General features: G+C 41.6%; 1 protein-coding gene across 1 annotated transcript in view; it reads right to left on the minus strand.

The window, feature by feature from the left end:
* Positions 1-10,075: 10,075 nt before the first annotated feature.
* The window catches only part of mosmoa (modulator of smoothened a), a 28,174-nt gene continuing 21,673 nt past the window's right edge, over positions 10,076-16,576 (minus strand). The window contains exon 3 of the mRNA XM_020468788.2: positions 10,076-11,925. Within this exon, the coding sequence (XP_020324377.1) occupies positions 11,741-11,925 (185 nt within the window). The 3' untranslated portion in view covers positions 10,076-11,740. The remainder of the gene's footprint in view (positions 11,926-16,576) is intronic.

Here is a 16,576-nt window from a genome sequence, read left to right on the forward strand (position 1 = left end):
TAGGATGGTTAGTCAGGGTGGGTGTATAACTCGAACCTCTAACAACCCAAAGATTCCAAGTTCGAATCTCATCAGGAGAACTTTAGCATTTTAGGTATTTATCAACTTTTCAACTTCTTACTACTTTTTGCTTCTTTGTAACTACTTAGCATGTTAGCTAACCCTTCCTCTAACCTTAACCTTTTTAGCTAAACCTAACCTTAATTAACCCTTTAACCTAACTCCTAAACTTCACCCTAACCCCAGCCCTAGCTAACATTAGCCAGCTAGCTAACGTTAGCACCTAGCTAGAAATTGTAACATATCATACGTTTAGCACGTTTAGCATATTGTACATTTTGGAAAATTTGTAACATATAATACGAATTGTAATTCATAACATATCATACGAAATGAGTGATGGACACCCACAAATTAATACATACCATACATATCATAGATACGGGGTGGCAGGTTAGCCTAGTGGTTAGAGCGTTGGACTAGTAACCGGAAGGTTGCGAGTTCAAACCCCCGAGCTGATAAGGTACAAATCTATCTTTCTGCCCCTGAACAGGCAGTTAACCCACTGTTCCCAGGCCATTGAAAATAAGAGTTTATTCTTAACTGACTTGCCTGGTAAAATAAATAAAAAAGAATGGGTGTCTCCACATACAGAATAATACAAATGACTCAGAGACCAGGTTGCTGTTCTTGGCAGGCATGATCTATTCTGTTTGGCTTCCACTAAAAGTGTAAAGTCTTTAAAAGGGTTCTTATTATTAATAATACGCATAACAACAACATAATATTTTAGTTGTCTGTGTTTATTATGATTTTAGTGGCAAAGCAGCATAAAGAAATCTCAATATGAGGTAAACTCCCAGCAGAGCCCCAAGTCCAATGGGTTTATCCTCTGGCCTGTTGATGTTAATGTGTTGATGTTCTCTGTATCCATAGGCAGAATGATTTTGCAGTGCATGGTAATCGAACAGGTTCTCTGTTATATTCATCAGAGGTGTGGGGAGGGTGAAGTCTGTGAATCCAAAAATAGTAATTATACAGATATTTAACAAAACATGCACACAACAGTATTCATACCTTGGTTTTTGTGTTAAATGTGAATTTAAACAACTGTTTTGATGATGGTTTTCATACACATACCTTGTCCGTATTGTAGAGGCCTATTGGATTTTCATTGAAGAGGTAAGAGATGAGGACATGTGATTTGCATAACATACCAATTGACATACCTTTGTATGCCTCTTCGTCTGTATACCTACAGACACAAAAGTGAGCAGTTCAGTCATCTGCACCCAATACAGCCAGCCTTCAACATATTATAGCCTACAAATTCTTGCCTTTTTGTTGATTGATATCCATTGAATTGTGTCCATTTTCTGTTTTAGAAAGATTTTCACAAATATGAAAAGAGAGATGGTGTCATTACAAAACAATATCCATTTAGATCATATAAGGGACCAACCTTAAATTGAGGAGATCTTTACATTTCATAGTTAAGTGCCTGCACCTGCTCTCCTTTCAAATTCAAATTGTCACGTTCTGACCTTTATTTCCTTTGTTTTGTCTTTATTTAGTATGGTCAGGGCGTGAGTTGGGGTGGGCAGTCTATGTTTATGTTTCTATGTTTATTCTATTTCTGTGTTTGGCCTGATATGGTTCTCAATCAGAGGCAGCTGTTTATCGTTGTCCCTGATTGAAAACCATATTTAGGTAGCCTGGGTTTCAATGTTGGTTGGTGGGTGTTTGTTTCCGTGTGAGTGTTTGTCGCCACACGGAACTGTTTCGATTTGGTTATTTCACGTATTCGTTTATTGTTTTTCATAGTGTTCAGTGCTTTTCTTATTAAAATCGTCATGAACACTTACCACGCTGCATCTTGGTCCGATCCTTACTCCTCTTCAGACGAAGAGGAGAAAATCTGCCGTTACACAAATCATGTTTCAGTTGGGCAGTTAGGTTCCTGCAAGAACCCCCACCAACTAAGGAGGTTCCTCGATGAACCCCACCCCTATGGGGTTTTAGGAATAACCTTTTGGGGGCAATTTTCAGTGCCATGAACACTAAGGTTCTTCAAAGAACTTTGAGGATCTTAGAAGAACCCTTGTTGAACCCCTAATTTTTAGAGTGTAGGCTACAGCTTCCTGCCAAATTCACTACAATGACCTCTCTCCTCACTGCTGCTTGGAGAAGGAGAGACTGCTGCAGCCTAGCTGGTATTATCTGCTCAGGTGAACTAAATCGAGTTGGAAGGCCATCAAATGAGCAGATGGGCACCACGTTTCCATCTAAGTGCACTTGGCAGCACTGACACAGTAATATATCACAGTCAACAAACGTGAAAGCCATAATGCATAAAAAGCATGCATTTAGCAAGAAAAAACATTGTTGCCTACTATTCGAAAATCCTTCGAAAATCTAAATTTCCATACGTATAATAATTTCTGTGAGATTATGTTCCTACACTTACCACCCAGGCCCCTATACATCAGCACCTGTCAGTGTCTAGGCTATAACATCTACAGAGATGATATCAGCACCTGTCAGTGTCTAGGCTATAACATCTACAGAGATGACATCAACACCTGTCAGTGTCTAGGCTATAACATCTACAGAGATGACATCAGCACCTGTCAGTGTCTAGGCTATAACATCTACAGAGATGATATCAACACCTGTCAGTGTCTAGGCTATAACATCTACAGAGATGACATCAGCACCTGTCAGTGTCTAGGCTATAACATCTACAGAGATGATATCAACACCTGTCAGTGTCTAGGCTATAACATCTACAGAGATGACATCAGCACCTGTCAGTGTCTAGGCTATAACATCTACAGAGATGATATCAACACCTGTCAGTGTCTAGGCTATAACATCTACAGAGATTATATCAGCACCTGTCAGTGTCAAGGCTATAACACCTACAGAGATTATATCAGCACCTGTCAGTGTGTAGACTACAACACCTACAGAGATTATATCAACACCTGTCAGTGTGTAGACTACAAAACCTACAGAGATTATATCAGCACCTGTCTGTGTGTAGACTACAAAACCTACAGAGATTATATCAGCACCTGTCAGTGTGTAGACTACAAAACCTACAGAGATTATATCAGCACCTGTCAGTGTGTAGACTACAAAACCTACAGAGATTATATCAGCACCTGTCAGTGTGTAGACTACAAAACCTACAGAGATTATATCAACACCTGTCAGTGTGTAGACTACAAAACCTACAGAGATTATATCAACACCTGTCAGTGTGTAGACTACAACACCTACAGAGATTATATCAGCACCTGTCAGTGTGTAGACTACAAAACCTACAGAGATTATATCAGCACCTGTCAGTGTCAAGGCTATAACACCTACAGAGATTATATCAACACCTGTCAGTGTGTAGACTACAAAACCTACAGAGATTATATCAGCACCTGTCAGTGTCAAGGCTATAACACCTACAGAGATTATATCAACACCTGTCAGTGTGTAGACTATAACATCTACAGAGATTATATCAACACCTGTCAGTGTGTAGACTACAAAACCTACAGAGATTATATCAGCACCTGTCAGTGTCTAGGCTATAACATCTACAGAGATGACATCAGCACCTGTCAGTGTCTAGGCTATAACATCTACAGAGATGATATCAACACCTGTCAGTGTCTAGGCTATAACATCTACAGAGATTATATCAGCACCTGTCAGTGTCAAGACTATAACACCTACAGAGATTATATCAGCACCTGTCAGTGTGTAGACTACAACCCCTACAGAGATTATATCAACACCTGTCAGTGTGTAGACTACAAAACCTACAGAGATTATATCAGCACCTGTCAGTGTGTAGACTACAAAACCTACAGAGATTATATCAGCACCTGTCAGTGTGTAGACTACAAAACCTACAGAGATTATATCAGCACCTGTCAGTGTGTAGACTACAAAACCTATAGAGATTATATCAGCACCTGTCAGTGTGTAGACTACAAAACCTACAGAGATTATATCAACACCTGTCAGTGTGTAGACTACAAAACCTACAGAGATTATATCAGCACCTGTCAGTGTCAAGGCTATAACACCTACAGAGATTATATCAACACCTGTCAGTGTGTAGACTACAAAACCTACAGAGATTATATCAACACCTGTCAGTGTGTAGACTACAAAACCTACAGAGATTATATCAACACCTGTCAGTGTGTAGACTACAACACCTACAGAGATTATATCAACACCTGTCAGTGTCGAGGCTATAACATTTACAGAGATTATATCAGCACCTGTCAGTGTCAAGGCTATAACATCTACAGAGATTACATCAACACCTGTCAGTGTGTAGACTATAACATCTACAGAGATGACATCAGCACCTGTCAGTGTCTAGGCTACAACACCTAAAGAGTAGTATGGAGCAATTAACGAACATTTAGGTCACTAATATATGCCATTTAGCAGACACTTTTATCCAAAGCAACTTAGTCATGCGTACATACATTTTACATATGGCAGGCCACAGCAGGAATTAAACCCACAGCACTTGGTGTTGCAAGCACCATGCTCTACCAACTGAGCTACACAGGACCACAGGATATTGGGAAAACAAAGGGAATACCTAGGCAGTTATACAACTGAATGTGTTCAACTGAAACATGTCTTCCACATTTAACCCAACCCCTCTGAATCAGAGAGGTGCGGAGGGCTGCCTTAATCGACATCTTCGGGCACCCAGGGAACAGTGGGTTAACTGCCTTGCTCAGGGGCAGAATGACAGATTTTTACCTTGTCAGCTCGGGGATTTGATCCAGCAACCTTTTCGGTTGCTGGCCCAACGCTCCTACCCGCCAGTCTATGCATGTATCAATGTACCTACATTCATTAAACTCTATCGAAATATATAATGTCATATTAATGATGTGATTAGGCTATAAATGTGTTAGGAATAATGTAAAAATGTTACCTTTATGAAGACAAATGTAGAGTATGCAGGAATTGAAACAGTCAGTTCATGAAATCCTTAAGCAGTGGATTTTATTTTGGTACATTTGCTCAATAACATAAGTACAGGTGATAAAAAGGGGTTCCTTGTTCATAAACCCCAAATCAACAGAAGAATACAAATAAAAACACATTCTGAAAAGTTAAAATCCCCAAATATTTGAACAATTATAACCTGTGATATTTCCCAGACATACACCACAAAAACATACATTGGTGATTATTACAATAATCCCCCAGCATTTCCGGCAGAGAAATACCAAATAATGTTCAAAATCGACATCGACTTTAGTGTGCTTCATCGCTAAAGACTCTTCATTTTACTCCCATTGAGGAGTCAGTTGTTTGTACAGTCTCTCCTTGATAACCTCAATGTGGTCTGCTAATCTATACAGACAAAATGTAGGTTGCTTCCATCATCAAAGCAATGTACCATTTTGACTGATATAGGCCTATAGGGTGTGTGTGTGTGTGTGTGTGTGTGTGTGTGTGTGTGTGTGTGTGTGTGTGTGTGTGTGTGTGTGTGTTGGTATAAGTAAAGACAACAGAAAATATATAGGGACTGTGTACTTGATATGGCCCTATGAACATTTCATCAGTAGAATGAATCATCATTCATCAAGTCAGCTATTCTTCCACAGTTGTCTTAGCTCTCTATAAATTATACAGATTTATAATGATAATTTGATGGGTGCTTATATTTGTCCTATTTCACACCAATACAAGCGTGTATTTATACGCATGTGTGAAATGGAAATGTGTATTTAGTATCTACCACTCTCCCTGAGACACTCAGAGAGTGGGGTCATGGCCAGATTTTGAAAATAGATCCAAAACATGTTCTTGGTGATTAGGTATCCTAATATGATCACAGGTTGTGCTCCTACTTAAAATGTAACATTATGTGGAGAAAAATAGGCTTTATATTCATCAATATGAAAAAGGACCCATCATTATTATGTGTTGCTTCAGGCCAATCTGATTGCAGGGTTTCAATTTGATTACGTTCTGAGCTCTCAATTAATGAAGCTTAATTAATTGAGCTCTTAATTGCGATTGAGTGGTCAATTTAAGATTAGCTCTTTGTTTTAATTCATCACCACACGACCGTGATGCTTTTAGTCAAGTTCGCAACTGATTCATCTTAATTAACGTTAACTACAAACAAATATTCTTAATTGATAACTAATTTGCATTTGAGTATGGTCTCAAACACTCTATACATTTCTCCCATGGGTTTTAATCATATAAAACTATGTTAAAATGGTTTCAGCGTGACTATAGATCTCCTCTTCAAACTGTTTTACCAATGACTCATTCCAAGCACGAGAATGTGGCAAACATAGAAATATCATTCCTAGAAGAGAAAATGGTATTCTATTTTTATGGTGGCAAATGGATGGATTGGTTAGTCACAGACGAGCTGAGGGACCAGAGAGAGTCTCTGACCGTTTGAATCCAGCCAGCACACCCACACTGCTCTCAGATCTGTCAGGGCTCATCAGCCAGGGCTCATCAGCCAGGGCCCTGAGGGAAGCCCATGTAATTCTAGGCTGGGAGACTCATCCTCAAACCTCATAACCTGTCACTCAAACATACACACACACCCACACATAGACATACATAAGGTACCCACACATGCGCAGATGCATGCATGTGCACACATATACACTATGGCTCTGTGAAGGCTTTCAGCTGTCATTTAGCTCAAGCTACTGAGAAAAACAACAACATTGTATTAACAGAGCAGAGTAGAACACAAAGAGAGGGGAAGAACCTCAGATGGTGAGAGAATGGGTGGAAAGAGTGTGTACTCAGACAGAGCAGATAAACAGATTAGACACGTAGTGTATGTAGATGAGTCACCATTGAGGAGGAAGAGATGTAGCTGCTGTTCTCTATGCATGTAAAGCAGTTCTGCAACAAATTCATGGTCTAGTCTGAAGGCAACCATATCAGAACACTTCATAACAGAATCAGGGTCTGGAATTTTGGGGGATCACGTGATGTCACCTGGAAAACATTTGAACCTAAGTTATATACTAGGCTATACACTCTTAGAAAAAAAGGTGCTATCTAGAACCTAAAAGGGTTCTTCGGCTGTTCCCATAGAAGAACCCTTTGAATAACCATTTTTGGTTCCAGGTAGAACCCATTATGTTACAGGTAGAACCCTTTTGGGTTTCATGTAGAACCCTTTCCACAGAGGGTTCTACATGGAACCCAAAAAGATTCTACCTGGAACCAAAAAAGGGTTATCTTATGTTGACAGACAAAGAACCCTTTTTGCTAAGAGTGTAGACTAGACCCAGAGTTGTTACTGGTCAGGTCACATGGCCAAGAAAAGCTTCCTGTCTCTGGTTGACTGAACTTAATCCTTAAGAGTCTAAGCCCATATTTAACCTTTTTTGGGGCGCACTAAACTTTTACCTGGTACCGGGCTACCCATCAGATGCGTCTTGTGAGGATCATAGAGTAAATCAGCCGACATGTTTATGAGATTCTCACCTTTCTGTGTTCGTGAGAGTCTCACCTTTCCATAGAGGGGTCATGTTAGTGTGTAGCCAAAACTGTTTGGACGCTACAGACAGAAGTTAGCAGATCGGCTGTAATGACTTCTGAGGAGTCCCGTGACAATTTTGGGGATCGTAGAGAACACAAAACGGAGAACACCATCGTGAGAGTCTCATCTTTCCATAGAGTGCTCATATAGAGCACCACAGTATGAGTCATAATACCCATAAAACCTAGCAGTCAAACAAGGAAATGGTTGTAATTGTTTATCCACCATTCATTTTTCCCCATAGGAGATTTTATAAACACTTAAAATAAGGGCTGGGTTTCGTGTAGGCTTACCCTGGCGTGACATTTTGATAACCGAGTAAATCTCTCTCGGACAAGGTTTGTAGTTAGTTTGGAGGCCAAACGGTTTGGACACTACAGACATTTTCGTGAGAAGACCGGGATGTGTCATTGTCTGACAAACACTGCTGTAGCTCGGCCAACTTCCACCGCAAATGCTCCATTTTAAACAGACAGATTTTGATGGGGATTTGTTTATTATGCTAATTACGTTTCCACAGGGGCACGGACATAGACTCTAGGGGGTCAATCTAGCTGGTAAATTAATCTGAATGGCAAAATTGCAGACTTCACCTAATACCCAAACAAGAACCAGCTCTCTTTAGCCAAACAACCAGATTTGGGACATTCCTCATTATAAAATGGCCCAAATGGCACGCTATTCACTATATACCAATAGATCAGGGAAGAAGGTGCCATTTGATAGGGAATAGGTTGCCACTTGATAGGGGATAGGATGCCATTTGATAGGGAATAGGGTGCCATTTGATAGGGAATAGGGTGCCATTTGATAGGGAATAGGGTGCCATTTGATAGGGAATAGGGTGCCATTTGATAGGGAATAGGGTGCCATTTGATAGGGAATAGGTTGCCATTTGATAGGGAATAGGTTGCCACTTGGGATGCAACCTAAATGTTTTGCTCTGGTGTGAAGTTTGCTCCATCTGTTGTTATCCAAGGGGAGTGAAGCAGGTGTTACTAAAGACACTTTCATGGTTTAACTTCATTTTAAAATACTAATTTCTTTCTCTCAGAACATAACAGGTGCAAACTTTGGACTGGTGGAAGTGATTGGTAAATGTGGCCCTTTATTTTATTAATTGATAGTATGGATCACATCACAGGCATTGATTAGTTTCAATATGGTTGACAGACAAGATGCTGTAATTAGATGGAAGAGGAGCCTTGACTCTTACACCTGTAGAGCTCATGTCTTTATTTGCATAGTTGGTGCCTTTTATTCTATACAGTCAGATGATGTTAGTGACTAGTGCCTCGCTAATAACTTACCCAAACAGTTAATGTGCACTTCCATATAATCAGATGATGTTAGTGACTAGTGTCTCGCTAATAACTTACCCAAACAGTTCATGTGCACCTCCATATAATCAGATGATGTTAGTGACTAGTGTCTCGCTAATAACTTACCCAAACAGTTCATGTGCACCTCCATATAATCAGATGATGTTAGTGACTAGTGTCTCGTTAATAACTTACCCAAACAGTTAATGTGCACTTCCATATAATCAGATGATGTTAGTGACTAGTGTCTCGTTAATAACTTACCCAAACAGTTAATGTGCACCTCCATATAATCAGATGATCATTTTGCTGTGGATACATCATTCCTTTTTGTACTATAAATCATTAGTGTTTGTAAATGATGGAAGGAACATTTGAATCAGTTGCATTATGTAAATCTTTGTCCATTCTTGGCTGGACACTGAGCACACAGACTTCTGAACAAAATCCACATTTAACAGAAACATGAATGCAGTATGAACACGAATGAAAAGTCACTCATAAGGTTTGAGTGTAAAACTTAACTGGAGATGAAGTCAATTCAAAGGTGAATATGGCAAACACTGTTACATTCTTGAAAAAGAAACAATTTGAATCAATAGTCACAGGGTTGGGATGGTACTGTACGTTTTGTTCTTCACTAAATTCACTGGTGCTCATTTCCAGATGAACAATAAGCACTTTGCAGGCTGACTGAAAACATATAGCCCTTCAACTGAGATGCACCTTAGTTGCCTCTGTCTTCTACGTAGGTTTGTGTTGACAAAAGTGCAATGTGTTAAACCGCTCACATGGGAAGGCCATTTGGAGACGGCACATTCTTCTACAGATTATTCCAGAAGAAACTGAAAAATATATAACTGAACCCCCCCCCCCCACACAAATTAAACGATTTTTGTGGTAAAATAAATCAATAATAAATAGGTCCTCTGGATTATTTGAAACAGGGAGGTTTTCTCCTACTGAACATCGCCCTGGTTTTTGTCATTGCCTTTTATCAGAGACCGGTGTGATTGGCTACTCCTTACCAGTCAAAGACACTAGTTGATAAATGACAAACCAGGCAACACATAAACCAGCTGACATGGTGGCCCTCGAGGCCTGGAGCTGAACACTAACATGTTGAAACAGAGTAAACATTATACAGTATGTAGAGTGATTGTGTCAGACTCAAACACAGATGTCTTTTTTCTCTTTTTATTCAGTGAAAGATAAATAATTAGCGTTGATCACAAGCTTTATGCCTAGCCGCCTGATCAAGACAATACCATTTCTAGGGAACTCATCGCCATGGTTTGGAAAACATAATAGTAGTAGTTTGAATAAGAAAAAAATATGAGGTAAGAAGTTATTTTTTTATACATTTGTGGTGCCTCTTCTGCTATTAGCTATACCCTTGAATGCACAGTGCTTCCTAAAACAGAAATTGTGATCATGGCACAACAACAAATCAAAGTAGGAACCAGAAAGGGCTTCTTCATTATCCATATTATACAGACCAACATAAAGAAAAGCTGAGCAGGAATGGAAATGGACAACAAATACTTCACCATGACTTGGAGATTGAGCCCGAAACACGTGTGTGTGTTTGCGTGCGAGTCTTTTGTGCATCTGTTAGTGTGTGTGTGTGTGTGTGTGTGTGCGTGTGTGTTTCACAGGCATCGGGCACAGCACAGTAGTGAGGCACAGCCCCACACAACGACCTGACCTGCAGTCCCTGATGCCTTTTATTACTATTTTACAAAGCAAAAACAAAACATCCCTCCTGCCTGATCCCATCCATGTTTCATAATAATCCAGCTGCTCTCAGTCTTCCTTCCCTTTTTCCTTTCCTGTAGAGCAGCTGGTAGGTGCTTGACTTACTGTGTGGTGCCTGGTTAATTAGGGAACCTTGGTGGTCAGGGCCTGGGGTCCTACCCTCCCCTCTCTGGAACAGCGCACCTGTCTAAATCCCATGGATTATATGGGTCATGGTGCTGGGGTTAAGGTTAGGGTGAAGATGGAAAGGCCAATGTAGCAGTCCACCCTCCCCCTTCCAAAGGGGACTTGCTCATATCCAGCAAGCTAGAATGTCATCTCAACCAACCTTCCCCCTCTACTCCAAATAACCCCCTCCCTAGTTACTGCCTAACCATGGCTGAAGTGACTCTTGTACCAGACCACACATGGGGAGGCAGAGAGACAATGACCCCACCAGCAGCCTCTTAATATACCTTTACAGCTCCTCCAGAGGTTCGTTGGCCCAAACTTCACCTCAGTGAAAAAGGGGGAGAGGAGAAAGCAACAACCCCAAAAAACACTAAATGGAAGAAACTAAAACAACTGAAATAGTGTAAGAAGCCAAAAATAGCAACAGGAACAGTTGAGATGACAACGGTTTGTTTTCTCGCTGGGCAGGAAGGGTGAAGTGGAGATCCTCCGAAAGGTGTGATGTCATAGTTACTGTCGCCGTGGCAACGGCAGGGGGTTTGGGGAAAGGACGGCGGTCGCCCCCTCCCCCATGGAGTGGATGTGTGTCTCCCACATCGCTCTCCAAAGTGCAACAACAACAATGTAAAAATAACATGTTTTAAATAAGCAAAGGCAGAGAGGGAAAAAAAGCCTGAGTCAGTTCGACAGCGTCCATATTCATCCATGTCTATTCATCTCAGTTAGTTTGTTATTCCGCGTTAACCATCCCAGCTGCATATCGTCACACCGTCCGTCAGAGACATCCCATCCCTGCTTCCTGGCCAGGGTTTTTCTTTTTAGTCGTCCATTTGTCTTTTCCTCCATTTGATTGATCTCCTTTGTATGTTTTTCCTCGGCCCCACAGCTTAAAGTCCAGGTGGCAGAGTGGTAGCCGCAGTCAGCCGGGCAGGCACACCTTGCCTGCGAACAGCAGTCCCACTATGGTGAAGAAGATGGAGAGGACAAAGAGGACGTAGGAGGAGCCCACCACTGTGTTGTTGGGCAGCTTGTATGGCTGGCCACCCACCTCGTTGATGTAGAAGCCGATGGGGAAGATGAGCGCCGCCATACAGAACAGGATCACTGAGGGGGAGAGAGAGAGATAATGTTGGAATTGTTTACTATTTCCTGTGGTGTTTGCTACACTGGAGACAGCTCCGCTTTCAATTAGGATGAAACTGGACTGGATACTTGTCAACCAAATCTCCCTCTGGTATAATAAAGATTGACTTGATTTGTTAATTGATGAATTTAATGACTGAATCATCACTCGTCCTCAGTAGGCCTACATACTACCTACCGCACAAGGTCACACACACTACAGAACCAAAACACTCGTCCAAGGCCCCAGACACCATCACGCCTCAACCCTTTTACATAAATAGACCTTAGCTGTGAAGGAGACACACTCCAGTCTCACCACCGTGAATGTACCAAGGCCACGAACACACAACCAGACCATGCAGGCTTTTACAAGAGCTCCAAAAACAACAGGCAGACGGGACGCTCTTCGGCATAGGATAATGGGGCCTTTCAGTGGGCTTCCAAGCAGATCAATGATCAGAGGGAGAGAGAGATTGAGGAATGGATGGAGAGGGAGGAATGGAGAGAGGAGAGAGAGAAAGTGTGTGTGTGTGTGTGTGTGTGTGTGTGTGTGTGTGTGTGTGTGTGTGTGTGTGTGTGTGTGTGTGTGTGTGTGTGTGTGGACGTGTTTAACTATACTACTGGGGACCAGAAGTCCCCACAAGAATAGTCATCCCAAGAAACAATGAACAACTGCGGAGAGTCGCCACAAGGTAAAATTCTAATTTCTAGGGGGTTTAGGGTTAAGGTTAGAATTAGTGTTAGGGAAAATAGGCCTTTGAATGGGACTGAATTGTGTGTCCCCACAAGGTTAGTTACACAAGACTGTGTGTGTGTGAGAGAGAGAGTAGGAGAGAGAGAGTAGAAGAGAGAGTAGAAGAGAGAGAGTAGGAGAGAGAAAAGTGAGTTGGCGTAACAAACTGAGGCAATTTTATAATCCACTCAACTAGAGGGAGCCGAGACCAGGGAGCATCTCTCTCTCTTCAGACAGTCAGGGCAGCGGGTAGAGAGGGACTCAGGACCAGATCAAGAGACACAAACACCAACTGAACACCCACACATGTACGCACAACATAGATTCTGTGGGCTTTGAGTGAATCTGTCCATCTGAAGCAGTGTTACTAATCTGAAACGGCAAAGCCAAGGATTTACACATACTCTTTAAATGTACTTAAAGCTAATTCGATATACTGTAACTTAATCACTTAGGCTAACGCTAATTCAGTGGACATACGGTGTTCTGCAGTGAAATAACTTTTGCTCTCCTCTATGGTAGAGTATCCTTGTTCTCTCCCTATCTATCAGCAGCAATAGAAGGGCCACCCCATCACAAACGCTGTCACATCATGACGGGGCCGTTTGAGACATACCAGGAGCTATAGGAGAGAGACTGCAGACATGTTCCCCAGGCATTCTACTCTGTGTCGAAAAAAGCAACAAATATCATTAGATTAAAATAAAAAACAAGTAAAATAAATAAATATATACAGTACCAGTCAAAAGTTTGGACACCTACTCATTCAAGGGTTTTTCTTGTTTTTTAAAAACTATTTTCTACATTGTAGAATAATAGTGAAGACATCAAATCTGTGAAATAACACATATGGAATCATGTAGTAACCAAAAAGTGTTAATGAAATAAAAATATTTAAGATTGCCACGTTGTATAAATGATTGGAGACAGGCGCAGGAATACGTAATAGGTGGTTTTAATACTCCACCCCAAAATACAATGCCATGAAAAGGCACGGGGAAGAAGCCCAAATCAAAACACGTATACAAAAACACAGGGATGTAACCCAAACAAAAGAGTAAGGTTAAACCTCTAATAAATACACAGGACGAGACCCGTAATAACAAGTGCACAATACACGCAGCACGAAAGTCGAAACAACAAAGCACAGGTACTCACAAGACCGACGGACATGGGAACAGTAACCGACCAAGACAATGGTGAACAGAGGGCACACATATACAATTACTAATCAGGGGGAATGGGAACCAGGTGTCCATAATGAGACAGTTTAGTGACGCCTAGAGGACAGTGACATAGACTTCCGGAACTGGTGCACGGAATGAGCAGCAGTACCGGGGGGATCCGTGACAAAGATTTCAGATTCTTCGAAGTTGCCACCCTTTGCCTTGATGACAGCTTTGCAACTTTTTGCATTCTCTCAACCAGCTTCACCTGGAATGCTTTTCCAACAGTCTTGAAGGAGTTCCCACATATGTTGGCTGCTTTTCCTTCACTTTGCGGTCAAACTCATCCCGAACAATCTCAATTGGGTTGAGGTCGGGTGATTGTGGAGGCCAGGTCTTCTGATGCAGCACTCCATCACTTTCCTTCTTGGTCAAATAGCCCTTACACACCCTGGAGGTGTGTTGGATCATTGTACTGTTAAAAACAAATGATAGTCCCACTAAGCGCAAACCAGATGGGATGGCATATCGTTGTAGAATGCTGTGGTAGCCATGCTGCTTAAGTGTATCTCGAATTATAAATAAATCACTGACAGTGTCACCAGCAAAGCACCCCCACACCATCACACCTCCTCCATGCTTCATGGTGGGAGCCACACAAAGACACAGCGATTGGAACCAAAAATCTCAAATGTGAACTCATCAGACCAAAAGGACAGATTTCCACCGGTCTAATGTCCATTACTCGTGTTTCTTGGCCCAAGAAAGTTTCTTCTTCTTATTGGTGTCCTTTAGTAGTGGTTTCTTTACAGCAATCCGACCATGAAGACCTGATTCACCCAGTCTCCTCTGAACATGGATGTTGAGATGTGTCTGTTACTTGAACTCTGTGAAGCATTTATTTGGGCTGCAATCTGAGGTGCAGTTAAATCTAACGAATGTATCCTCTGCAACAGAGGTAACTCCTTTCCTGTGGCCGTCCTCATCAGTTTCATCATAGTGCTTGATGGATTTTTGCGACTGCACTTGAAGAAACTTTCAAAGTTCTTTAAATTTCCCGGATTGACTGACCTTCATGTTTCTCTTTGGTTATTTGAGCTGTTCTTGCCATAATATGGACTTGGTCTTTTAACAAATAGGGCTCTCTGTGTACCATGCCTACCTTGTCACAACACAATGGATTGGCTCAAACGCATTAAGAAAGAAAGAAATTCCACAAGTCAACTTTTTACAAGGCACACCTGTTAATTGAAATGCATTCCAGGTGACTACTTCATGAAGCTGGTTGAGAGAATGCCAAGATTGTGCAAGGCTGTCATCAAGGCAAAGGGTGGCTACTTTGAAGAATCTAAAAAAATATATATTTAAATTTGTTTAACACTTTTTAGGTTACTACATGATTCCATATGCGTTATTTCATAGTTTTGATGTCTTCTCTATTATTCTATAATGTAGAAAATAGTAAAAATTCTGAAAAATTCTTGAATGAGTAGGTGTGTCCAAACCTTTGCCACCTTTTTCTCCCCAATTTCGTGATTACGATCTTGTCTCATCGCTGCAACTCCCCAACGGGCTCGGGAGAGTCACCCGTCCTTCTAAACATGACCCGCCAAACTGCGCTCCTTAACACCTGCTCGCTTAACCAATGTGCCGCACCAATGTTTTGGAGGAAACACCGTTTGACTGACGAAGTCAGCCTGCAGGCGCCCAGGCCGCCACAAGAAGTCGCTAGAGCCAAGTAAAGCCCCCCTGGCCAAACCCTCCCCAAACCCGGACAATGCTGGGCCAATTGGTGTCCCTATGGGACACCCGGTCACAGCCGGTTGTGACACAGCCTGGGAATCGAACCAAAGGCTGTAGTGACACCGCAAAACACTGCGATGCAGTGCATTAGACCGCTGCGCCACTCGGGAGGCCATAAATATATATTTCTGAAGAGACAAGCACTTGGCGTCCATTTCAAGACACCAATTAGTGTGTTAGACTTCCTGCTGAGAGAAGTGATATAACAGTGTAATAAGTCACTGCTCTGGCACCCCACAAAGTGGAGTGACACACCAGTCCTGATGGGGCACAATACGGTGTGTGTGTTCAGTGTGTATGTGTAAGCAGTGACTGGGCACAGGGACAAGGTCAGGAGTAAAATCATTAGGGTAGTTATCGGTCTTAATCCAAGTGATTAGCCTCTTGGTAGGACCAGTTCATTAAAAAGTCATTGTTAATTAGCATCAAGAAACTCCTCATGTTTGGTTTTATTTTGGGGCTTTCAGAATATTTATTTGAAGATATTGCAGCCTCCCCAGATACCAAATGTTAGTTCCCAGGACGATCTACCAAAACACTCTAATGTCAGTGGGGGAAAAATCTCCATTTAATCCATTTTAAAGTCAGGCAGTAATACAACAAAATCGGTGAAATGTCAAAGCGTGTGAATACTTTCTGAAGGCCCTTTATGTCAAATAACCAAAGGAGAACGAGTAGGGAAGCATTAGCTGGGTCTTGTCTATAAGTGCAACTGTCAATCGAAAGTCAAACAAGATAATTCTCTGATTCCTGTGAATTACCACTGAACAGACGAACTGGAAACGGACTAAATCAAATCATGTTGCTTTGCCAAACACACAATCAAAGGCTTACAAATGAAACTGTCTTCCATTCACACTGAGTGCACTAACTAAAGCTTCAATCATAGGGCTGATTTTCCAAACGCACGTAGATGGAAATCAAAAGA

Source organism: Oncorhynchus kisutch, unplaced genomic scaffold (genome assembly GCF_002021735.2).
Source record: "Oncorhynchus kisutch isolate 150728-3 unplaced genomic scaffold, Okis_V2 Okis06b-Okis10b_hom, whole genome shotgun sequence".
NCBI classification, from domain to species: domain Eukaryota; kingdom Metazoa; phylum Chordata; class Actinopteri; order Salmoniformes; family Salmonidae; genus Oncorhynchus; species Oncorhynchus kisutch.